A 26,962-nucleotide genomic window follows, 5' to 3' on the forward strand; every position below is an offset into this window, starting at 1 on the left:
ATCTTATCTTTGATCTTTTGTTATAAATAACACAAACAGAATTGCTCCTGTGCTTTAGAAATAGGTCTACTGCTACGTGGGTTGCTTGGCAACATGTAGCCTAGCTAAACATGAAAGGGCTGATATCAGCTTGACAAGTGTATGACTACTGGGGATTACAGGTTTTAAAAGTTTCGAACAACTTAGCAATAGGTTTCATCACACAAAGCCTCAGTGATTGTCTGCTCTGGAATCACGGACGCACTGACAGCATACAAAGTGATGTTGCATCACGGACAAGTGGATGTTAAGAGGATCTGAGAAATGCATCACTTAACTTTTCCCTCCTTCTCCTCCTCTTTTTCACTAAAACACACCCATCTCTTCCTTTCTCTTTCACGTTCAATCTTGTGAACTCTCCCTGTCCCCTTAATATTAGGAGATGTCAGCAGTTTCACATTTTCCTTTGCTTTTCCCGTATACAGTAGCTGTCCTTCAAACCCTGCAAGACCTACAGTCTGCAAAGAAGTTACGTGAGGTAACGTAAGGTCAGAAACAGCACTTGAAAATGTAATCCACTTTTTGGGGGGTTGGAAGATTCATTTAAAATTCAAATCTTGAAACCCCTTTGTAATTTTCTACATGTTATATTAACACATGAAATTCCAACTCCATCACCACCTCTGCTGATGACACTGTAGTGACTTAATGGATCACCACAAAGATGTTGGGGTGCTCTTCCTAAATGAAAGCAACACCAAGGAAGTCGTTCTGGATTTTTGGAGGAAGCATCACAGAAACTAACCCTAACCCTAACCCACACCCTGAGGATCAGCAGGAAGTAGAGATTCTGACACGCAAAGTCTATGTAATAAGCTCAGGTCCATATGCCCTGCGAAAGGTTGTGGATCAATGTTTGATTATCAAGCGTCCTCAACAACTACACTGTTCCAGCTTCTACCCTGAGGCCTTTTGCCAATACTTAAAATGAAAGGTTAATTACCTTTTCTGGAAAAATGTATTAATTAGGGCTGTCAAAAACGATTAAAAATTTTAATCAGATTAATCACAGCTTAAAAATGAATTAATCATGATTAATCACCATTCGAACTATGTCCAAAATATGCCATTTCTTTATGTATATTGTTGTGGGAATGGAAAGATAAATAAAAGAAGGCGGATATATCCATTTAACATACAGTATATGTTTATTATAACATTCTTCTGTGTGTCAAAATGAAAGACAGCCCACACACCTATCAATCATCAAACCGTGGGGTCTTATTTCATTTCGTGTTGATTTCAAAATCAACACGTAATGTTGTATCGATGTATCTACAGCAAAAGTATTCTCCGTCGGGACTTCCTGCAACAACACCACGCCGTTATCTTGATTCTGATTGGCAAGAAGACATTATCAAAGATGTTCTATTGAGAAGACGATAACTACGTGACAAAAGTTTTCAAAACCGTTTCTAGTCTTCGGTATTTCCAGACAAGTGGCTACTGAAATCAATCTTACTAACTGCTGTCTGTGCAATTTACTCCGCGCGAGTTGGCGGACTATTTTGCTTACTTTAACATCATTTTTCAAGGTGGGGCTAAGCCATTTCTTGGTATGGCTGTAGCCTACCCCAGCCATACCCTGTTACTGCCACTGGTGGGATGTATGGGGCGGGCCATTCTGCGCATGCGTTAAATATTTTAACGCAATTAATTCAAAAAATTATTTACCGCCGTTAACGCGATAATTTTGACAGCATTAGTATTAATACACTTTTTATAAACTTGACAAAATTGCTGCTATTATTATCAAGTTGAAATAAAGTATATCTTGGGCAAAACTAAATAGAAGAAGAATTCTTAAATAGAATTAGGAGGGATGAAACCCTCTTTTAATGGCCACACATGCAGAGCACACAGCACACACAGTGAAATGTGGCCTCTGCATTCAACCCATCCTAGTACCAGGATTCTACTAGGAGCAGTGGGCAGCTATTGTACAGCGCCCGGGGAGCAATGGGAGTGAAGGGGGAAGGGGGGTGTCCGGTGCCTTGCTCAAGGGCACCACGGCAGGGCAGGAGGTGAACTGGGACCTCTCCAAGTAGCAGTACACACTCCGTCTTTTTTAGGTCTGGTCAGGTAGTTGAACTGGCGACCCTACAGCTCCCAGTCCAAGCCCCTACCGACTGAGCCACTGCCATACAAATAAGAAATAAGATTCCAGTCTAAAATATGCAGTTGAAGAAAAACTCTCTTTGCATATATCATCATATCGCTCACCCCTACTGTTCACTGTAATACTAGGTGTCAGAGTTACAATCAAAATCTCTATTTTTTCCCCCATATCTGATCTGGGGAAGTCTGGGGCCCTGTTGAAAATCAAGGAACGCAGTGGTTCTGTCATGTTGGTTCCCTGCAGATCCACTAATCTCAGCTCAGGATGTTCCCTCAGTTATTTTTCTTTGACTAACACAAAGCTTGTACACCATAGTGCCTAGACTTGTTTTTGTACCACTTTACAATAAGAATACCCTTATAAAGGATTCATAAAGGGTTTATAATTAGGTTATGAATTAGGTTGTAAACACTTTATTAATCAATAAGAGCCATTTATAAACCAGTTCTAACATAGTTTTCATACATCAACACAGGCTCACTATTTGGCAAGATGACTAAGCCTTATATTGGCTACTTAGCGAGAGTCAACTCAGATACCAAGGATGCTGGCTGATGAAGAAGACAAAGTAAGCTATGTAGCCAATATAAGACTTAATGTGGGCTCACTATTTGGCAATCAACCGGTGACAGTTGCCCTGATTATCTCATGTCTTATAAAAGCTTATTAAGGATTTATAAAGTGTTCACAACCTAATTAATAAATTAATTACAAACTATTCGTAAACCATTTACAGTATAAGGGTAGTCTTATTGTAAAGTGGTAGCCTTGTTTTAATACAAATTGCTAAATCCATAACCAGCCATTCCTTTTGTATTTGCAATGTTTATATTTGACTAACAGGTAATAAGACATTGATACACTGTGATTACTCCTAGCTGCAAAGGGGCAAAATCTATTTTTCAAATGTTCTAATAGACTTTTTCTTATAGAAGTTAAGTAGTTGACAGATTGTAATTACTTGCTGTATGAAATGACCCTATAATAACTTATTGAGGAAAGAACAAGTCAGTCTATATTAGAACATGTATATTGCATCTGACAGCTCAATTATCAGCACTCCATAAGCATGGAAAACATATTAGTTCTTGACTTCTTATAGTTTGGTGCAATAATATGAAGCAGCAAGTCTTTTCAGTTTTATTGCAAATAAAGTTAAGAAATGTCCCTTATTTTAGAGTTAGTACACGAACTGAATGACCTGTGTGGGTAGAAGAGTATCAATCTATTACAGTGAACGTTTTAAAACTGTTGTTGATTATAAATACGAATCATCCCCAAGTTGGTACATTTGTTCGCTAGCTAACGGTGGCTTGACTGCTTAACTGCCAAGGTGCAGATACTCTACTTCTTTGGGCAATTCTGGTAGTTACCAGGCAGCTTTAGGCACATTAGCCCAAAATAACATCTCATCTGTATTTTATCCCGGATGCAAGGCAGTTAAACTGACTACTGCAAAAGACAAAATATCACATTTCTTTATATGGAACCTGTATTTACTCATCTTATTAATGTGGTCCTTCCAGTCTGGAATGAATATTGTTCTGTTGTGTTGTGCACAGGGCATTTGCATTTGAACACAATGGTGCAGATGATATGAAATGACAGGAGACCAGGGCCGAGTGAATAGTGCCTCATTCAGTTGTTTTGAGGGGGAGAGCGTTACTCATACACTTCCTAACACCAAATCTAATACGATTCTGACCTTTTAGTCAAAAAGGCTGCTTTCCAAAAAATCTCTATTGGTCCAGTGCAGAATTATATGTCACAATTATGTTATGTTTAATGTTAGGTTTTGTGGTCCTACATTAGTTTCCTGGCTTTGAAAAGAGGGGATAAAAAAAGAAGGGATAAAAAATGACAACCTAAGAACCGTACTATACACAATTGGATGTCGTTAAGGGTTGGTGTAGTCTCGCGCTGGACAATTTAATACTCCAATTATAATTTTATTTTCAGGCAGCTGGGCCTTCTAATTTCTGGCCAAAATGACCAGTATTATAGTTTGTTTTGAATAATTAATTGCCGTTCTTTTGGACTGAACCCTGCCAAGGATCTGTGAGTATAAAAAAAAATCTACGTTAACTATAAAGAATAGTATTAGGTCTTCATATTATTTAATTATTTTTTTATGCAAATTCCGTTCTAAATCGGCAGTGAATTCCTGATATAACAGAATATGATCCTGAAGAACTGCCAAACAGCTGCAGGAGACATCTTTTTCATATCCCATTCTTTCCCACTGGAGTGGCTGTTGACACTTGCCAGAGGGTCCAATTGTGCAATTAGCACTCCTACTGCAACAGCTAGTGACAATGTCATACCCTGCTGTTCACAAGTGGCAGACGTAATGCGACATTTAACAAGAAAAGGCTATGCAAATTATATCATAATCCTGAATGTGATACCTTGAACTTTTATGAACCTGTATAACAATACGATCAGGTTCCCAACCAATCGAATTTAATACAATTGAAAAAGACTATGTCTAGAATTTGTTATATGCGAGTATGGCAAATAATGTATTGGCCAAATTGCTTCAATGTTTTGTATTTCAATAAAAAATATAAAAGGAAATGTACCGACTTCAAGATTAACTGCAATCATTTAAAATTGTGATTGTAATCTAAATTATACTTTCCTTTTATTGTGTTTACTATGTTATCCTGAAGCCAGTGTTTCCGCCAGACCAGGGCTGAGAGGGCGTCCACCCTGATAGGGCAAATTAGCGCATTTTAATTAGGCCTAGTTAACGCCTAATTTGCATATCAATGTGGCGATTGTGATGACGTTATCAGATACACATTTGACTGTGTTCACCTTTAGTGTCAGTCTCCCCTTAAGTACAGTACATTAGCCTGTATGCCTATGATAAATTGCCTTAGAAACCTTGAGCTATATTGGGTTTTGTCTTTTTGCTAATTAGCTTTAAACTGGAGGCACTGGCAGTTTAGACATTTGTTCATCACCACTCCAGGGGCGGTTCTAGGGGGGGGGGGCAGTGCCCCCCTAACACTGACTTTGGACCCCCCTGTGGCCCCCCTGAAAATGAAGAAGAAAAAGAAAGTTTCTGATTACACAATTTCTTGGCTGACGGAATAGGCGGAACTAACGATATTTGTAATTCTAGTGGGACCCATTAAAGAGAGCACATCTTTAACTATTTCATATAGTTGTAAAAAATAAAGTAAGAAATCATTCCAATGTGTACTATAGGACAGTAAAAATAGGTAACATAAGATAAGAATAAACACGTTTAAATGATTTGTTATTGGTTGGATTATTGAAAAGTATACAGCTCTCTTTCATATGAGTGTTGAGAGCTGTATCCATAAATGCATGTTGTGCTCAAAGTGCACCAGATTGATGCATTTAACTTCAACATTTAAAAATAAATCTTCCTGGGGGTGCATGCCCCCCTAGATGATGTGAGGACCCCCCCCCAAACAAAATAAAGCAGGTTCAAATAATTAAATTGCATACATGTTCTTTTAGTAAAAATTGAAAACGGGTCCCACAGACCCAATCAGCACACAAAGGTTAAAGGTAAGCATATAATAATGTTAAAATGTGCTAAATATATACACTGCAAAAAACAAAACAAAAGATGAGTAAAAGTAGCTCACGACTTGTTTTATCTTTTAAAGTAGCCCTCATCCTAAAAAAGGTTGTAGACCCCTGTATTAGAGCGTAAAAACTGTAACTATAAGTATCTGAAATAAACATGTGTACTGACACAAATACCAATAACAGTATTGCATTGTTTTCTTATGCGCAATTACTTCATACTGTCTTTTTCTTTTTCGTCCTGCATTTATTGTGCCCCCCTCAGAAAATAACTGGCCCCAGCCTGGCCCCCCCAGTCAAATTGGTCTAGAACCGCCACTGCACCACTCACCTTCAAACAAGCCAAGAACAGCCGGCATAACATGGGACAGTAAAGTGGGAGGTGCTGCTACCTGTCGGTTTGAAGTGACTGTCGATGTCCGCACCGCTGTCCGCGAGACGTGGAGGGAGGGAGGGTAGAGAGAGCATCGGAACTTCACAGTCTAATCTCCCGCCTGATATTTTTTATTTTTTATTCAATCAATAATCATTTTCGGAAAGGGAAACTGTGCGCAAACAGCAGTAGATACATTTTTTTTTTTTTTAAAAGGGCACTTTCTCTGGAGGAAGAAAAAGGGCAGGGGCTCAAGCCCACTTTGATGTCTACAGTATGTGTGCACGTGCCTGCATGTGATCATCAACCTATAGGATGGAAAGCCAGCATGATTCTGCTGAAGAGCAGTAATTGAAAAAAGTCTGTAGATCTAAATCTAGCAGCACGACGCTCAGAGCTACATTTCATCATCTAAGAAATATGACAAAGACAAGGTACTATTCATACTCTAAAGAGCCCATGACCCTGACATCCTAAGGACATAAGAGTCATGAAGACTGCTTAACAAAAGAAACACAACATGTCAAAGTAAAACAAAAAAGAGCTTCATTACATTAACTAAGACATTGCATGAGCGGAAGATGGGGATGTGGAGAAGTTGCATTGAAGCAAAACCAGGTCTGCGCTATATAAATATTATATTGATACCCTGATATACTACCGAAGGTTGTTTTTGATTTTGGATATTTTAATGTTGTAATAAGGCATTTGTTGATTTTTTTTTCTCCTTCTGGTTTAAAATGCTGCATAACAGTTAATTTATGTAATTTCCAATATACAATATATTCACAGTACAAATGGATATTTACCAAATATCTAATTTGGTTAATATTTGAGGAAAGCACCAATATTCAACCCTAGAATAATGTTGCAAATCGATATGTATTTAGTAAAAAGATATTGCAATATTTGATATACTCTATATCCCCCAGCCCTACGAATAACTATAGCCACATAACCAGACAAAACAAGAAGAGGCATCCAGACTTAAATTAATATTCACTTCTTTAAAATTGATTTCACCAGGAAGAGATAAATATATTTTTGATGGAGACCTGGCAAAATCTAGCTCAAGTTAGTAGCAGAGGCATTTATTAGTGATAAGGACTCTTAATATAAGGAGGGTTTAGTCTCAAAGTGTTGCCAGGCAACCAGGGGAGACAATATCCCTTAGTGCCTCCATTATCCACTTTCTGAAAGACTTACCAATGATGGCTGAAAGAAAGTAGTTTGGCGGTTGCCTCCAGATAACCCTTTTACCTTTTTTCTACTGCTACAGTTCCCTTATTGTTCTTGAAATCATGTACTCAGAAATATGAACTTGGCTTTACAAAACTCGATTTGAATGGCTCACTTATGAAGCTCAGCGCAAGTTCAGGCAGGAAGACCTATCACTTCGTATTGCGCGTCATGGCAATACTCGCTCCCTTCACTAAATGATAGGGAGCGCCACTCCTCAGTTAACCTATCACTTCCCTCCATTCACAAGCCTAATCATCGCACCTGTTGATCCCTCTATATATGCTCTCCCCTTTTCCATCAGCTGTCTTCCAGGTGTCAACGTGCAACCCTCCTCCACCCCTTCGCCTCCTGCTTCCAACTCAGGAACCAAGCTTAACCTTCTCCCTTCCAACCGGACCTAACCACTTATCACCACCACCAGTGTCTAGACCCAGGGGGGTTCATCGGAAACGGTTCTTTCCCTTCCCGAATGATATCCTACAAAACCTGGGCCTAATCACCAAACACCATTTCATTCACTTGTTATAAACTGTCATCATTATGTTTCATTTATATAATGTGACCCGATAATAAACATGTATTTCATACATCACGTCTCTCCTGATTGAACTGAAGTGGGTTGAGCTGAATTTCCCGTATGAATAATTTGAACCTCTTGTTTTCCTCCTTCTCCTTATCTTTGACATATCTTTCCCTTTCTTTAGATGGTAAAGCGGATAGGTACAGATAGCAGATCAAGAGTTTGTGCTGTACATCTTCTTAACCTGGGAAAATGTATTTGTGAAGTTTCAACATTTTCTTTAAGAAAAATTGTGTTTGGCGACGATTCCAACGATGGAATTTCTTAGCATATAGGATTTTTAAACATAATGATAGAAGTATATAATGGCTATTCACATTATCATGTACGTCCTATATGTTGTTGAAGCAATTTGTGGGTGGATAGCATTTTCTTCACGGATTTCGTGCCACATTTGAACCACTTTTGTCCATTCAAGTATTAATTAAAATGGTTAAAGATGCTTCCAAATCATCACATTCAGAAACCAAACCTGCAGGAACACCATTGAAAAAACATGCTGTATTTTGTCACCTGGTTATTGAACACGTCCTTTTTTTTTTAGCAATTCAATTGTGAGCACTTACCTTGGAAATTCCTTGATCCTCTGAATGCCCTCCGTCTATAGTGTGTGGTTTTACATATTTTGAAACTCAGGTAGCAAGAGGTTAATTCATTCAGTTTATAAAAAAAAAAGTGCTTCCTTTACAATAAAAAGGCATATTATGGGGAATGACATCATCACCCTCGGATACAAATGGGCTAATTGAAGGCTCTCAGCTTTCCAGTTATAATCAATTTACGATTTTTGAAAGACTCCTTTGGGACACCATTATGCAGGATTTCTTAAAACTCATCATTTTTAGAAAAAAATCGACATTAATGTTTCTTTCTTTTTTTTTTACACAATCTGCATGGGATAAGCAAAAAGTGGGCATGTCTGTAAAGAGGAGTCTTGAGAACCCCAGTCTTTTTTATTTGCTGGTTTTCCCTTTCCAAGAATGTAATGTAATTTAGGAGGATTGTTTAGCATTCTTTACAATAAGCTAGCATGTTTTTTACCAATGACTAGTATAGGTTATTTAATTTGAAACATCTGCAATCGAGTTTCAAAACCAAGCCTGTCGCAGCTTCCCAGAGCCAATAACTGTGTCTTATTAAAGTTTAAGGGGCTGATTTTCTTTTTCTACTATTCCAGGCATTTACTTCGCACATTGTTGCAGGAAACTGAAATGACTTGCAGTGATCAATCGATAGGTGGGAGAGTTGGGATATTATTACATGAAGCAAGTCAAGAACACCATGTCAGTGATCGCGCCACCATGGTGAGCTACTAGATGCTCTTGTCACTGCCTCTGCAACATAAAGCTCTCCCTGTTGAATGTTGGTGAATAATAGAGACTGAAACACAACTGCTGATTAAGAGACAATGAAAAACCTTAGCTGAGTTTCAGACACTAAAACTGCATTTTTGTTGCATTATTGAAAAAGAAACACAATCAACCATGGCTTAGAAATACACTTTACATCAGCAATAACACATTTAACAACGGAACATATGTTCAAAAGTCTGGACTCTGCATTAAAAATGAAAATGTCTCTCTCTGCTCTTCTTCAAAGCGGAGACTCTAGACTGGCTATTGCATCAGCAGGGGTGATGTGATGGTTCCCTAGTTTGGACATTGAACAGTCGTTTTTCACAGCACAAGCTTTTTGTTGTCCTAGATATGACAAAAAGTTTGTACCCCTGACTTGCAACTGATTCAAGAACAGAATCAGGAGCAGACCCTTACTCTAATCACATCACTACTTCAGAGCAGTGGAACACGCAGAGGAGCTTGATGCTGGAAGCAAAACGTATTTTGTGAGAGGAAGCTCAGTTTTTTGCCCTTTTTCTCACAGCCAATAAGCATTTAGGAACTGTTAGGATCTGTGCAATGCACAAATGCATGCAACACAATTTGCAACATGTTTTCATACACATCTGCAAGGGGGCGACTTTGAAGGTAATCTAAACCAGAATAAAACTGAGCAGTGAGCCAAATCCACTATCTCAATACTGGAAATATTCACTTAAGTATTTTTAACACAAAGATAAAATGTTACGAATTGTGTTACTGCATGTTCAGACACAAAACAATATTTCTTTCAATTTTTGCATAATATTATTCCAATTATTATGATAGCTACTGTATATGGATACAAGCAGATGTCAAAAGTAACAGTTGAGACTACAAAGAAGGACTGAACAGTCATTATTTTCAATAACTATTTTTGATTTGCCTAAATGAAAACCTTATCCAAACTGGGTTTGCATCAAAAAAAAAATATATATTTTAAATCAAATTTTGAATAGAAAGAGAAATAAAGACAACTCTCTTGGGTAAATGGCTAAAGATTAAACATAAATTGCATTAAACAAAATGCAATTTAGAAAAAAAAGGGTTAATGATTAGATTAGCTTTGATTACATTGACGGATTATAACAGTTTCTCCAGACCTCAGATATTCATGAAGCTTGTTCCATTGGTGGGGATCTAGAAACACACAGCCACCCCTCCTGTTGTTTAGATTCTTGATACGCCCTGTGTACTTGTCCCACATGTCTTGGGGGGTCCAGGTGTTTCCTAACGTAAAAGTATCTCAGTGATGTATCGAGGCCTGAGACCATTTAGATCTTTGTAGACTTGTAACAGGATTTTAAAAAGCTATCCGTTGACACTAAGGAGGCAAGTGCATAAATTCAAGGACCGGTGTGATGTGCTCCACTTTCTCGGTTTCAGTGAAACACATGGCAGCACAATTCAAGACAAGCTGCAGCTGTCCGATTGATTTTTTTACATTTGAGTGGTCTAGCCAACTGAGGAATTGCAATTGCTGGTTTGAGTATTTCAGGAACTTCCGATCTAATGGGGTTTCGACGCACAACCACCTCTAGGCTTTAGAAAGAACGATCCAAATGAGAGAAAATATGCAGTGAATGGCAGCTCAGGCGGCCTTGTTGATGGCAGGTGGCGAAGGGCCAACATCCGAGCTGATAAACAATAACTGTAATAACCATTCAATACAACTGAGGTACGCATAAGAGCATTGCTTGAAGTGCAACTCTTTAAACCCTGAAAATGAAAGAAAACCCATTGTTGCCAGCTAAAAACAGGAAACTGAGGCTATTACTAGAACAGTATCTTCAAAATTGGACAAAAGAAGATTGGGAAAAGCCTTGACTGTCCAAGGACCTTCTATCTTAGCTGCAATATTCATGGTAGGGTCTGAATTTGCTGTAAACAACATAACATAATGGATTTATCCATCAATAGCTCATGTTGCTATTGTGGGATATTTTAAAGAAGTGAACATTGTTTAAATGCCACAGCATTCCTGAAATATTTGTCTCCCGTCCTTTAGAAACACATTGTCCGTGTCTTCTAATGGCTTCCTCCAGCTGTATGACTTGTATGACCATGGATGTATAAAGAAAACTGGACACAACGTTGGAGGCGGGGCCAAATTAATCCCTATGAAAGGCCCGATTATTGAGTATTAAATACCTCGATTTAGGACCATTGCGTTTTGTGAAGCCCCACCTCGCATTTGATTCGCGTTCCTAATCTCAGTTTAAGAAAACTTTTCTTAGGTCCATCGAATTAATCAAATGTAAACTTTTCAAAAGTGCTCTTTAATAGGCAAAGCCTCCGTGGGCGGCTGTTGCTGCTGCCTGGTTCTATGAACACTATGCCTTGAGGGCACCATTCAAAAAGATGTGATCTACACAAATGTATCTGCTCCCTACTGAAAACCACACTTTAATAATTCAAACATTTGTGGAGAAAGAGACTTGTGAAATTAAAATTCATGTGACAGGAGCAAAAAATCGAAAAATAACATGGGACCGCAGACACGGTTCATTTTCAGGAAAACAGCTAGAAGGTCAAGACGATGAAAAATAGACTGTGTTGAATGTTATACACTGTGATTCAGATTATACTGGGAGCTTTGGTGTGGAAATTACATATTTGCTTCTAACTGAGTGGAAATGTTTTTATCCCAAAATGCCTCTGAGCACGGAACAACGAACAGCATAAACTACTTCCAAAGCACTCATATTGTCAAATTCATGAAAGCACATAAACACAGACTATAAACTATTTCCGAATGCCTGTCTCTCTTGACGAGAACAATGAAACATGTAAGGGCTTTTATGTGCGCCTCCTCACAGTTTCCCTTTGCATCCATCCTTTATTCTTAGATTACACTGGTCAATGCTGTCTCTCCTTAAGGGGCTGCATCCCAGCTCTCTCTTTATGGAGGTGATTTCGTGCCACTGCTTGCCTGATTGCACATTATCCCCCAAACCTCATAATGATATAAATAGCACTAGGAAAAGCATGGAGCCTCCTTCTTTCCACTAGATTCCAGCTGGTTTCCTGCAGCGTATATTTTCCCATGTGAGCTTAACTCAGTTGGATCACAGTTGTAGATAACACTGCAAAAACGTAACTAAAGGTGCAATGTGGGAAGGTTTCATTTATTAAAGAAAATGGGCTGATAGGCTAATTTTCAGTAGAAGTATGGGTCAGACAATTATTCTCAAGATTCTTAAAGGTATTATTCATTCAGTACAGTGGTTCCAAAAAGGGTTGCACATTAAATAAATAAATAAATATGTGAAACTATAATTTGTTATTAAGTATTGTGCTGTTGCAGAGAAGTCCCGGCCAACAAACGGTATTCTACACACTTATTAAGAAGTCCTTGTTCGGTACAGATCCTCTTTCAAGGTCACTCCATGAACATGTTATTATATTCTTAATGATAATGTGAGTAATATTTCAGAGTCATATCGCAATCAATCATATCCCGATTTGATATTAATTGTTATACAAATCCTGTTAGCCCTTGTCACACAGCCAACAAAGGGCCCAAACAGTGATTAAGTGAAGTTACTAATCGCATCTATATGTTTATTCCAAATTGTGTTTTCCACCTGTATTACATAACTCTTCAGTCTGAGTTCATCAATGCACATATTCCATCAGGTGGTATACCACCCTCGGCAATGAAATCAAAAGGAGGTTTCCTTCCACCATGAGTACACACGGTCAGCAGAAACATAAAAAGCACAACCTCGATCCAGAGGTTTTAGCCAACTATAGACCTATTTCTAATCTTCCGTTCCTCTCAAAGATTCTTGAGAAAGCAGTCGCAAAACAGCTGTGTGATTACTTAAAAAACTATGATTTATTTGAAGATTTTCAGTCTGGCTTTAGAACACAACATAGCACAGAGACAGCTCTGGTTAAAGTCACAAATGACATTCTAATAGCCTCTGACAAGGGACTTGTCTCTATTCTTGTCTTGCTCGATCTTAGTGCTGCATTTGATACTATCGACCATGATATCCTATTGCAAAGACTAGAGCACTTAGTTGGCATACAGGGAACTGCATTAGGCTGGTTTAGGTCCTATCTATCTGAACGCTCTCAGTTTGTACGTGTCAACGATTAATCTTCCATGCAAACCAAAGTTAGCCATGGAGTGCCACAGGGCTCAGTGCTTGGACCTATTTTGTTCACCCTATATATGCTTCCGTTAGGCAATATTATAAGGAATCATTCTGTAAACTTTCATTGTTATGCGGATGATACTCAACTATATTTATCAATCAAGCCTGATGAAATTAATCATCTAAATAAAATTCAAGACTGCCTCAAGGACTTAAAAACGTGGATGACCTTACATTTTTTGATGTTAAACACGACCAAAACTGAAGTTATTGTACTTGGCCCGAAGAATCTACGAAACAAATTATCTAAAGATATATTAACTATGGATGGCATTAATTTGGCCTCCAGTGAGACTGTAAGGAATCTTGGTGTTATATTTGATCAGGATTTATCCTTTAACGCCCACATAAAATCAATTTCAAGGACCGCCTACTTCCATCTACGTAACATTGCAAAAATCAGGCATATCTTGCCTCAAAACGATGCAGAGAAACTAGTCCATGCATTTGTTACTTCAAGGCTGGATTATTGTAACTCCTTATTATCAGGGTGTACCAAGAAGTCAGTCAAGTCGCTTCAGCTGATTCAAAATGCTGCAGCTCGTGTACTAACCAGAGTTAGGAAAAGGGACCACATTACTCCTGTTCTGGCTGCCTTACACTGGCTCCCTATAGAACACAGGATAGAATTTAAAATTCTTCTTCTCGCCTACAAAGCCCTTAATGGGCAGGCGCCATCTTACCTTAAAGAACTCATTATACCCTATTGTCCTACTAGGGCATGGCGTTCCAAGAATGCAGGGTTGTTGGTTGTTCCTAGAGTCTCTAAAAGTACAATGGGAGCCAGAGCCTTTTCTTATCAAGCTCCACTTTTGTGGAATCAGCTTCCAGTTTGTGTTCGGACGGCAGACACCCTATCCGTTTTTAAGAGTGCGCTTAAGACCTTCCTTTTTGATAAAGCTTATAGTTAGGGCTGATTAGATTCAGCCCCTAGTTTTGCTGATATAGGCTTAGTTTGTCGGGGGACATCTTACTTCTTCCTTCTCTCTGTCTATACCTGTGTACTCTCATGTTCCGATTAACCCAGCTTCCCCAAATTTCTTTCTTTTTGGTGTCTATATACGCCGGGATCCGGAGTCATGGATGATCCTGCGGTCCTGTGTCATGGATTGCGAGTTCTGGATCGCGAGTCGTGGCTGTGGACCTGGATCATAAGTCCTGGATGGATATCCTCATGGATTCATCTTCCTATTATACACACATGCATTTCCAAACATTTGGACTACCTTGTTGCAAATGTATTATCTTTTCAATTTACACACGGCATTTATTGCACGTCTGTCCGTCCTGGGAGCGGGATCCCTCCTCTGTTGCTCTCCCTGAGGTTTCTCCCATTTTTCCCTTTAAACTGTGGGTTTTCTCTGGAAGTTTTTCCTTGTACGATGTGAGGGTCTAAGGACAGAGGGTGTCGTATTGTCATACTGATATTCTGTACAAACTGTGAAGTCCACTGAGACAAATGTAACATTTGTGATATTGGGCTATATAAATAAACATTGATTGATTGATTGATTGAAACACAAGTAAAGACAGTTTGAGATTCAAACACAAGAACAAGACTTTGAATTGCCCCCCATAAACAGAGTGGGTGCGACAAAGAGATTGTTTCCGACCAGTATAGGCAGTTTGTCTGCAACTAGAAGATATCTTTCTCTGGGTAGTCACTATAGAAATGTCAGAAAATTAGACAAAAAAAGCCGATCACAAAGTCCCAAATGGCGTCTCTGAGTATTGATCGTTTTGTCACACCCTTAGACAGAGATAGATGTTAACCCCAAAAACATTTACACTCAACTATCACATCAACAAAAGAAACAAATCCTGTCATTTAAAAGTTCAGATAATGCTACAATAAGTAAACGTGGCATGAAAATGATATTATATGCTGCATAAATTGGTTATCAAAATAGTTGCAACTTAAGTTTTATGTTTTTTGGCATTCTGTGTATGTAAATCAACTCTAAGTAATGCTATCTTTCGGTAAGAGAGAAATCTGCAGGCACAAAAAGTGTTCTACAACAAAGACTAAATGTGTATTTGAACTGTCTTCAACCAGCTAATCTGAAAGAAGAACAAACAAATAAACAATATGTTTGCCTCTGGTGTCTTGCCTTAATGACTCTAGCGCTTTGTTACACATCTCCGTATGTGTAAAGTTGCATAGTTGCACTTCGTCAAGAGACTGTGTGAGTGCGTGTGGGCAGGAGGAATGTATATTTGAATTGCACTTACACTGTGTCACGTAGTAATGTCACAATACTGCAAGTTACACTAACTCCCATTCAGAACCCAAACACATTTTAGGACGGTTATGTATTCCTGCTGGATTTGGAAGTTATAAAAGCCGTGTCAGAATGAGATGTTTGTGGGTTTTGACAGAACAAGTGAAGGTGGGTGGGTTGATGCTACTGTTATCTGAGGATGAGGCACGCAGGGGCTGCCAAAGCCTGTGGCAAAATTAAAAGGGGGAGGGGGGGCAGGTAGGAGATTATACAATTGAATTTAGGGCAATAGAGGGGGTGGATCTTTTATATAAAAGGCGTCTCCCCATCTCCATCGAAAAGACAAACACATGCACACGCTTTCAAAAACATGGTGTTTTTTGTTGTGACACCTTTTAAAATGGAAGATCTCTATTTGTGTTTGCTGCAGGGCTAATCCAAGCTCCAGATGTTGCTAATGATACACCGCTCATTAGGGTTTGTGTCGTATGGCAGTATTACTGCGTGTACACTAGGAAGAAGTGCAGTGGGTGAAAAGCAACGTTTACAACATTTCAGTACATGCATCATCCTCCCCTACAGCCTCTGCGGGAGGAGTTCTTTTGAGGGTGACCCGCCAATTGAAGGAAGAGGGCATGAAATTGCCCCTCAGAGATATTTGAGAGGCTGTTGCACTGAATAAGTGGAAATACTTCTCACCGAGAGGTTTGCCAGAGCAGCTGTTCTCACCGCAGCGCATTTCCAAATGATGATAAACAGCGTGTTTTTCTGTTCTTTAGTTTTGTTACACCAGCGCCAAGCAGAGAGAAACATAATATGTGGCCCTCATTAGCCCCCCATATCCAATTATAGTAGTTTGTTTATTGGCTGAAAACAGCAGCGTGGTCTCCTTCCCACTCAAAAGTACAACACTTTGAGTTAAAAGGCTGCATTGGAAAGAAACAGAAAGCTTTCTATGAAATATAAAACCCCCTTAATAATTCAATTCTTTAAAAACTTTATCTTGCTTGATCACAGAGATTTAATAATTTAAGGCCAGAGGGAATTTCATGATATACACATTTCCAGCTGCTGCTCCTGCTGGATTTGCTAGAGAGAGAAAAAAAGGCGGGAGTCAAAAGACTTAACTGGAATATGAGACCCAGTGTGTATTTTCATTGAGATCTCCCTCTGTGCTGTACGCCTGCTTGCACTTAAGCTCTTAATGATTCCTTAAAAACTGATGAGGTAAAGAGGAGAGGGAGCGTAAAATGAAAGTGTTCTTTTTTTTTAATGTATTTTGGAGCAACGCCTTTCAAGTGGAATGGAACTAGGGGAGGGGGGAATTAGCCAGGGGACATGCAAAGTGAGCGCTGTGGATGGATGTGTGACATCCTTCTCTCTTCAAAGCTGTCTGACGGGGGAGGGGCACAGGCACAAAATCTCCAAGAGGCTGGGTTCTCTTAAGGAAAAGACCACAGGGAGATGGTGGCTGTTTAACCCGGGCTAGTGATTGTCTCTTGGAAGGAAGTGCTGATTTCGAGACTCTTTTTGCAAATGTTTATGCCTTTTCCTTTCATTTACTTGCACTTTTAAAGTTGTACATGTTCTAGATGAATTACAACATCCATTAAGGCTAGGGATGGGTGTCCTTAGCATTTGATTAATACCTCTCAATCAACACTTCACCAGTATTCTAAGCATTACCAATATGATGGAATTTCCGTAATCTTAATGAAGTATAACTTTAACCAAAAACAAGGAATTTTTCAAACCAAAGTAATCCCCATAGCCCTAACACTTTCCTATACATTCTACTGCAACTTTAAGGTTTGAAAACTGTCTTAAACATTTTGTCAAATCTTTTTTGTGAAATTGTTTAAAAGTAAATCTTACCTCGCAATTGAGTTAATATTGTAAACATGAGTTTATGGCCTTGATGTTACAGTTTTTCTCAACACACTAAAATGCTACAGAAAGCACAATTATTTTAACCGACACTCAAATCTCCAAAACTCTAAACACGTTTTCAGCTTTTCACACAATTTGCAAATCAACATGGCACTTTTTGCAAACCACTGCACACGTTTCTCCACGTTAGACACAGGAATCTGACATAAAGTCACGTGTTAGCTGGTTTAAAACACTGATATTCAAAATGCCTCACACATGGACCAATGATCAAGAAACACTTTCCACCTGACCAAACACGTGTTAGCATAATTGTTGGCTCATCAATCAGGATGTTAGCACTATAAAAAGACCACAGGTGAGTACTTTCTTACAGCAACAATGGAAGCCAACATGGAAGCAAGAGGAAGAGCAAAAGGAAGAGAAAGAGGTGGGCTGAGAGTGAAAGGAGGAGGAAGAGGTGGTGTCAGAGTGAGAGGAGGAAGAATGAGAGGTAGAGGTAGAGTTGGAGGGAGAGGACGTGGACAAAGAAGAATACTCTCTAATGAAATGAAATGTTATCAACCATGGTTTGACGATGAGAGTGGACGTTCAGAGGGTTCAGCCTAATCCAAGCCGATTCACTGTCACCTCTGTAATCCGGACACTTAGACTTGAAAACAGGTTAGTTCCCAGTTTGTAGCTCTGCATTAGTCATGATATATCAGTGCTTATCTCTGTTGTGTGAAACGTATTTACTTCATTACTGTAATTGAATTGCTGGCATGTTGCATACTATAACTGTACAAAAATCCTGCACAATTTACTGTGGTAGACTGACTTTTATGCAACACAGACACTGACCAGCCACTATGTATGTGTTGTTTATCTGAAGGACGGAGAAACAAAGAGGTGCAGGTGGAAAGCTAAGGATTTTCAATGAGGTGCAGGAAGCAGGAGTTACAAACTGGGTTTTGGCAAACAATGGCATCACACTTAGAGAGATCCGAAGCATAGCAACTATGTGCTGAGGTGCATGTTGCACAATGTTACCTTTGAATAAAATATGATTTTTTTCAACAAGTCATTTGTATTTCTTCATTTACTGTATTTCTGTAAACTCAAGCAATCTTTCTCTGCAGACACCTCTATGTACAGAGCATAGCCCATAACAGATGGAAGTGCTTTAGATTATGCTTAGCAGTGTGTAGTTGGGTGGTCAAACCATCTAGTATTGTGAATGAAGTGTGTTATATTTGGTGCTAATGTTTGCATTTGGTAAGTGTTTATGTAGTTTTGATTGCAGTTCTTCATTTAGCAGGAGAAATGAGGTGTTTTGCACTTTGGGTGTGGGGTTTTGTGAATTGTGTTTAGTGTTCTGAGAAACTGAGCAATTTAAAAAAAAATGTGTGTTAGCAATCGAAAAAAACTGTAAGCTTCAAGTTCAATAAAGCATGATGTTGATTTTCTAATATATAGTTTCAATTAGAGCAGGGAAGGGCAAATGGCGGGGCCCCCACCTCCTCTTTTTGCGGCCCTCAGATTAATTTATAAACAACGTAATTAATAAAAAAATATATATATTTGAACCTTTAGTACTGATACCGTCCACTAGGTAGGTCGCGAGCTGCGTACATGATTTTGTTCGACAGCCAAATACCGCAAAATAATCTGTGACGCGTTTGTGTGTATTGTGTTTGTTTCCCGGGGAAACACTCACAAGGAACACCGACTGTTGTTATGCCTGCTGTGACGTTAAGTCACCGCTTGTAATTATGCCTTTACAAGCTTAACAGTTGTATTTATCATCTGAATTTGGCGAAACAAGTTTAATAATCTAAAAACCAAGACTTTGTTTATTTGAAATCAGATGAAAACAAACTGTCACCGACCCTGCCGTGTTATCTATGATTACTATACGCTTTTCATTCATAATTTCATCGGGAGGGAGGGGGAGTGGTGCTGAGGAACAGCAGAGTGCGGGTTGACAGGTGTCTGTGTTGGCATTCCCTTTATTGTGGAATAAGGGGAATGCAGAGACGGGCTACAAGTGTCTTAGGTTCAAGTTAGACAAATGTCTGGGTTAGTGTTCATGACTTTATGTTTATGTCATTTTAACTGTTAATCTCGATACACCCACATTTTCCGTGCTTTCCAATAGTTTAAAATAGTTGTATTCCACTGTTAAATAACCCTGTTCACTACAAACATGCCACTTGTAAAAATGTAATAACATTTCTGTGAACTGATATTTATTTAGTGAGCTTATTAGAGGATGTTCCCTGAAAGATTGTAAAATGTCAATGAAGATGTCAGACTTAGTATATTTGTTAATGATTACATACAATACATGGAATTTGTGTGTGTTTGTGTGTGTGTGTGTGTGTGTGTGTGTGTGTGTGTGTGTGTGTGTGTGTGTGTGTTCCAAGTGAATCTGCGGCCCCTGGTGGCCAGTACATACATTATGTGGCCCCCACCACCATCCAAGTTGCCCATCCCTGATTTAGAGTATGATAAACCATAAGGCAGGGTATGCTTCGGGGGGGGGGGGGGGGGGGCAACATGACGTTGTCCGATGCGTTTCGTTTGGCCCACACAATGTACAGTCTACCGCTTTATGTATTTTTGCCAACCAACCAATTGTGTTTTGAAAGATTGGAAGTTGTCAATAAGAATGTTTGTTGTGTACAATTTACAAATGCAGAATATTCAGTAATAAAAAACAGTCTGCATATTGGTTTGACCAATTTTTGCCAACATGTTCACAGCAGAACATGTATGAGAATGTGACATAAACAACCTTAAATACAACCATGGACAATGTATTAAATGTTTGCTAGGTCAATATAAATGCAATATGAAACATAACTGGCAGTTCAGCTAACTGGTGATGAGGCTCAACTTAAGAAAAGAAAGCAGAGAGAATTGTGTGGGAGTAAACGGCTCAAAGGAAAGTGTAACGTTAATAATGTACTGGGTACCATCCATAGATATATATTTTTTTGTAAAACAACATTTTATCCAAATGCTCAAGAGAAATGGAAAAAAGAGTGTTCGTCCATTTTCTTTTTATATCTCTGGCAATGGAGAATACATTCTGTGCTTTGAGGTTAGCACAAGGGAGGGACGTGAGTTTACTCGTTTAGTTTCTCTCATCGCGGTTGGGGAAAGTTTGGTCAAGCAGTGAGTTTCCCTGAGTTGACTGGTTGATGCTGCAATCTTAATTTGAAAAGCTCTTTTCCTTGTTGCCTATTTTAGCTTTAGATGTATTTTTCTTGAATCCAAAATCGGCCTGAACATTCGCCTTTTTTTAATTAAATGCGCTACTTTTGTGATCTTTGACTTAATTCAGAATCATTGAAATTCTCTAGTCATTCATTCACACATACTAGGGCTCTATCAATTATTTGAATTACAATTAAAAAAAATATATGGCTATTGCCCCTGGATATAGGAATACCTAATTATTCAGCCCTTCATAGGCTTATCTTTTATCCAGATTATTTTCTTAGTATTATTATTTTAATGGTACACTTCTGTATATTCCCAATAACTGCTAGACCACCTCAATTGTATTTCCTTTTTTAATTGCTGACGTTTAACTTCTGTACTACAGAAGAGGATTAGGGCCACATGAATAATGTTTTTGGGAGGATTTGAAAAAAATATATGTTTTGTTCTGAGAAAAAAGTCAGAATTCTGACTTTTTTCTCAGAATCCTCACTTTTTTCTCAGAACAAAAAAAATTGGCTAAAGAGATTCTGGTAATCTCAGCAATATCATAGCATAACTCCAGAGATAACCAAAATCCAATCAGCCTGAATAAATAATGGCACCTGTCTTGGTTTGCAAGGGCTTATACTTTTGGAATATCCAGGCCCAAAGTGACGGTACACGGTTCAAACTATTTCCTGCCTAAACCATTCTTGATAATAGCTCACTCAGTCCTACAGCAGGGTAAATGCGTTGTGTTGCCTTTTGTTCCTCCACATCGCCGTCCACAGAGACGGCAGGCGCTGCACAGACCGAAGATAAAAGACACAGCCAACTGAGCCGGTCAGCAAGATCCCATTCTCATCAAACTAAACCAAGCTTACGCCAGCTTCTTCAATTATTAAACGCCTGAAATAAGCAACAGTGAAGCACCCCCAACTCGCTGCAACAACTACTGCAAACACCTGTCAGTGTCTTTGAAAGGGAGAGATTGTTCTGGAGAAGATTGGATTTGGATTATGGTTATATATAGGAGAGACAATACACTGACGCTGATTGCTACAGAAATACGTGCATTGCTTGAGGAGAGAATCAGAGCCCTGCTTTTGTCATGTGGCAAAGTGCAGTCAGGCAGCATATTGGTGCCAGATGTATGACTAACAAATCAGGCACAAGGCAGTGCATGCCACCAACTAAGATTGGGTCTCATAAACCTTTTCTGAGCCTGTCTTTGAGTCTCAAAATAAATGGGTTTGTAATAATGGGAATTTGTTGATGAAATACCGTAGTATATTTAGCATAGAGCATGTTGGCAGCTTTAAAATGATTATCCGTCAATGCCAGGTTTGGAGCATAATGTGACCCCGCTCTATCAATATTAGTCGGATGTCGCAATGGTACTTAGCAATTTACACAGGGATTTATTTTTGTTCATGTACACGGCACAAGCCCTACATTTCTTTTCTAAGAAAACTCAGCAACTGCATTTTCTGTCTCCTGAGAGACGCTCATTATTGAGGCTGTAGCTGAGCATGCTAAAGAAACAGCTTCTTTGTTTACAAACCCACATCATTTTATGTGTTTCTTAAACTTACTGGATGAAAGTGGACTTTAGGCTGTGGCTCATCTCATGGCACAAACAATTTGCATATATGACATTTCTCCTAACCCCTTTCCCTAACCCTAGCCATGGAGCTATGAGTTGTAGTTGAAGTTGTAGTTGAAGTACGTAGGTGGATTGCCGAATATGTGAAAGGAGCGTTCTCTATAAATAGCATTATAATTTGGTTTAGATTTAAACATTGGTTCCGCCCATTAATCAACATTTCTCTGAAAGCTCATTCACTCAAAGAGAGCACCTAGAAGACAGCTCCAGTCACTGATTGCTTGATTAGCTGCCACCTTTCTAAATCATATGCATATATCAACGCTGCACAAATCTCTCAGTGAGGCAGGATAAAACATCTTTCAGTTGTGCATCGTGAACGCCCCAAAACCATTTCGCTCTTACAATATTGTTCTTCACAAATGCCTTTTCAAAATTGCTTATACACTACTTAAAATAATCATAATTCAGCACAACTGCAACAATCCACTATAGCTCCAAATGTAATGACTTGTCATGTAAATAGACTCACTTTGTTGTAAATGTCAACATTTCCTCTTGAACAACACACAGCGTAGAGAGAGATGCAATAAAGAAAATGCAGTAACTGCAGGAAGGCTTTTTGAGTCATCTTTTACAATCCATGTAAAAAGATAAAAGCTGGAACTGCTCCATTGTCAATATTAAGAGATGCATGTCTCATACGGATTGAGTTGACATATTGATTTGAGTTCCCTGGTGCAGTTATGCTGATGGATCCCACGGAAAATAATATATCCTGCGCTATTTGTAACCAAATATCCAAGATAAGCAGTTTCTTTCAGCACTGAAAAGGAAAAGCTGCATTCAGGTCAAGTGAAAAATGTTCTCTTGAACAAGTAAGTGATATAACTATATTTTACAGCACAGGGTATATAGTAGGGATGCCAGCGATTATTCGATTATTCGTTACAGTCTCCATAATCGACAATTATTTTTAAAAATCGATTTTATTTATATATTTTTTTATTATTATTTATGTTTTTTTTTTTTTCCTGGCTTAGTTTCAACCAAAATATAGACTAATGCTAATAATAGTAATAGTATTAATAATTGTAAATGGCCATTGGTCACACCACCAGTTTGTTTTACTGTAAACTTGGAGGAAGCCTGGCGGCGGGCTTCGAATAATCGATTATTATTCGCCAGGGCTGTCCGATTTTCGATTTTGATCATGGTCAGTTTCTGGCATCCCTAGTATATAGTAAATAAAAAAATCATAATTTTCAAAAGCTGATGCATTGTTTCCAAAGAATAGTATATATATTCAACATATAACGTTTGTAAATGATTGTATAGTGACAATGTAGTCAAAACTATTAGCAACTTATCACCAAATTGCAATTTTCAATGGTATCACATACTCTCGGTGTTTATCACTGATTTCTTTACATACCTTTATACAAAACATGTATCAAACAGGATGATTTACTAAACTCTATATGACCCTTGGTGAATCTATCATACCCGAAACATGCTACCTGAGATCTAAAAAAGACAACATGCAAATCTTTTTTCAGTTTCCAAGCGAATAATTGTAATTACCCTGGTTTATAAATCTACTCGTTATCACAGTGGAAGGATTTACTTTCAAGCCATATCATAAACTTTGGGATTACCGAATTACATCTCCTCTGTGCAGATTACCATAAATCTATCAACACAGCTGAGGAAGTGTGGAATATTCCAGAGAAAATCGGAAAGGCAGTCACAGTGCAACTCCATAAACAAGACAACATAAACCTGAGTCACCTATAACAGATGTTGGATCTTGTAACAAACAATTCAATGTGTTCCACTTTTCAGTTGCAATAAAGGGCTCTTATGCAACTCCATAATAGCTTTGCTACGTTACAGCAGAACTGTCAAACAAAAAATTCAATTAAACGCAATCCATTGTGAATTTTGAATATAATATAAGTAGATTCCATTCATGATAAAAAATCCACAACATTTAGACACGCATTAAGGCACCAATGAACCCACCAACAACACTCCCCGAAACACACACAAGTGCCAGAACATAATTGCTTAAAAATGAGTCATGCCATGCTTATGTGATGTGGTATTATGCAAAATTGTTAGATAATGTCCAATTATTCATGTTCTCTACAAGTTGACATGTACAATAACATGTATACAGCAAATAACACACACATTATACGTGTGTTAATTGTACACTCAATCCACCTCAGACCCTGGATCAAATTAGGTTTTCTCTATTTTCCACTTTATGGTTTTAAAAGTAAAACCTGAGTAATTGGACTAGTCTAACATTTGGAGTTTGTGAATCAAGAGTCAAGTATGCTTAACTGTGATTCAACGGTGTATTTGTTACAGGGCATATTTGATAAAGGATTTACCTCTCTGTTGAGCCTTTGCATTTTGATTTAGATTTGTTATTTTTGGCTGATGCGATGAATCATACCTCACACTCCCTGGAGCCAGAAATTGTGCATGTGCAGGAACCAGTGCCATTGCTTAGCACCTCCAATGCCTCTGGAGTGGCAGCAGGGTTGTAGCTCATGTAATACTCTTGGAGCTGGGAGCTCAGGTTCTGCTCAGGCTCTGGACTCTTTTTACGACGCTTCCGCCCCACCATGGATCGCTGCGGCAGCAACCTGGTTGCAGCTGGGTATCGCCGCCAAAACACATAGATAATTGTCAAGATTAGGGACATAGTGAAGAAGAGTGCCACGCTGCCCACCACCACTTTGTGAAGAGTCATGTGTTCCAGCTCTGGAGGTGGTATGAGGGTGGGTCGGGTGGGGGCAACTGAGTCTATTGGTTCTTTGCTCATATGCCCTGGAAAGGTAGGATGAGGAATAGGTCGAGGTCTGTATGGTGGGACAGGACCAAAGGTGCTTGCTATTGGCATTGGTGGAGAGGCGCTAGTGGGGGCAAAGGTTGGTTCTCCTGTTGCTTCAGAAATGAGTTCTGACATTGGTGAGGGTGTTTCTGTCAGCACGTAATCAGTTTCCTCACAAATTCCATGGTTCCTTGTGGCTTCCATAATTTTTTCTCCCTGGAGGTACTTAGGACTGCTGCATATCATAGTGGTGTCTTTGCTACCCCGAAAACTTCTCAACCAAGCCACAAGCGGGCATATCCCGGTTCCACAATCCCACATGTTCCCGGCAAGGCTCATGGAGGTCAGGGATATCCATGCTGACACCGCCTCCTGAGACACATTGGACAGTTTGTTGGATTCCAGGTTGAGTACTTGAAGGTTGGGCAAGCAGTGAAACACAGCTGGGTCCAGGGTCTGGATTTCATTTCCGGACAGATCAAGTTTCTGCAGTGTATACCAAGTCCACGGAAGGCCCTGGTTGACCACCTTAATGCGGTTCCACTGCAGGAAGAGTGATCTCAGATTGGCCAGGCGTGGAAACAGAAAAAAGTTGATCCGTGAGAACTGGTTGTGCTCCAGATGCAACTCCATTAGCTTCTGAAGCCCCAAAAATGTAGTGCGGGTAAGAGCCTTGATACGATTGTAACCCAAATCCAGAAACTCCAAACTTCGACATTCCAGGAATGCTCGAATTGGGATATTGGAGAGACCGTTTGAGCGCAGGTGTAGGTTTTGAAGTTTTCGTAAGCCATGGAACTGACCTGGCTGAAGGACTTCCAATTTGTTGTAAGACAAGTCCAAACTGCGAAGATTGGGAATTCCATGGAATGTTGAGTTGTGCAGCGATGTGATCCTATTGGAGCTCAGTATCAGCTCTTTAAGCCTGCGAACCCCCTGGAACGCACGACTGTCAACAGCTGAAATTTTATTATGGTCCAAGTATATCCAGAGAAGCTGGCCCAGATGAGCAAATTGATACGGCAGCAGGGTGTGTAGATCGTTGTAGCGCAGGGAGAGGCCTTGGCAGCCAACTGAGATGTTTTCAGGAACATCTAAGAAGCCAGCTGAATCACAATGTACCGTTTTCCCCTCGCATCGGCAGCTATTTGGACAGGTGCGCTCACCAAAGCTGAACAGAGGGGGAGCCCGCAAAAGGAGGAGGAGAGGGAGGAGGAGGTGTGTCAGGCGTCCATCACACATCAATGGACCTGAAAGAGAATAAGACAGAGAGAGAAGAGAGGATTTTAATGAAGTCCCATTTTCAGATGTTATATACAAAAAAAAAATGCAGTATCCCCTGTGAAGCAGAAAGGGTTCAAAACGGATGTTAGAACTCATTTAAAGTTCTTTGCTGTATGTCAACAGATGCATATGAAGGGCAAAAGTATAACACGAGTATATGAACATACTGTTTTCCTAGTTAGTTTTGTCAAAGACAAGGAGAACCTTGACACTAGGGCTGTCCCGAATACCGGATATTCGGTAGTAATCAGCAGCGAATATTCGTCACGTGTATTTCGGTTTATTCAAGGCATTCATTTTGTTATTCTACAGTATTGTCGTTTTATAGTTATTTGTTAATGTATATAACCCAATTTATGTTCTTTGAAATTGAAAAGGATATTGCATTGTGTGTGTTACTTTCGTTGCAGTTGTATATGTCATAAGTGTAACTTTGCTTGGCTTCCTATTTTGTATGG

The 26,962-nt window shown here is 39.2% G+C and overlaps 1 protein-coding gene across 3 annotated transcripts in view; it reads right to left on the bottom strand.

Annotated features, from left to right (window-relative positions):
* Positions 1–26,962, bottom strand: part of lrrtm4l1 (leucine rich repeat transmembrane neuronal 4 like 1) — a 159,776-nt gene that overhangs the window by 14,165 nt on the left and 118,649 nt on the right. For 2 of the 3 annotated variants that reach the window (XM_079658388.1, XM_079658387.1), the window contains exon 2: positions 24,840–26,470. In XM_079658388.1, the coding sequence (XP_079514514.1) occupies positions 24,840–26,462 (1,623 nt within the window). In that variant the 5' untranslated portion in view covers positions 26,463–26,470. Of the gene's footprint in view, positions 1–24,774; positions 26,471–26,962 lie in introns of all 3 variants that reach the window. The other variant, XR_013803882.1, reaches the window with a different exon arrangement.

Source organism: Notothenia rossii, assembly GCF_949606895.1.
Source record: "Notothenia rossii genome assembly, chromosome: 11".
NCBI lineage: Eukaryota > Metazoa > Chordata > Actinopteri > Perciformes > Nototheniidae > Notothenia > Notothenia rossii.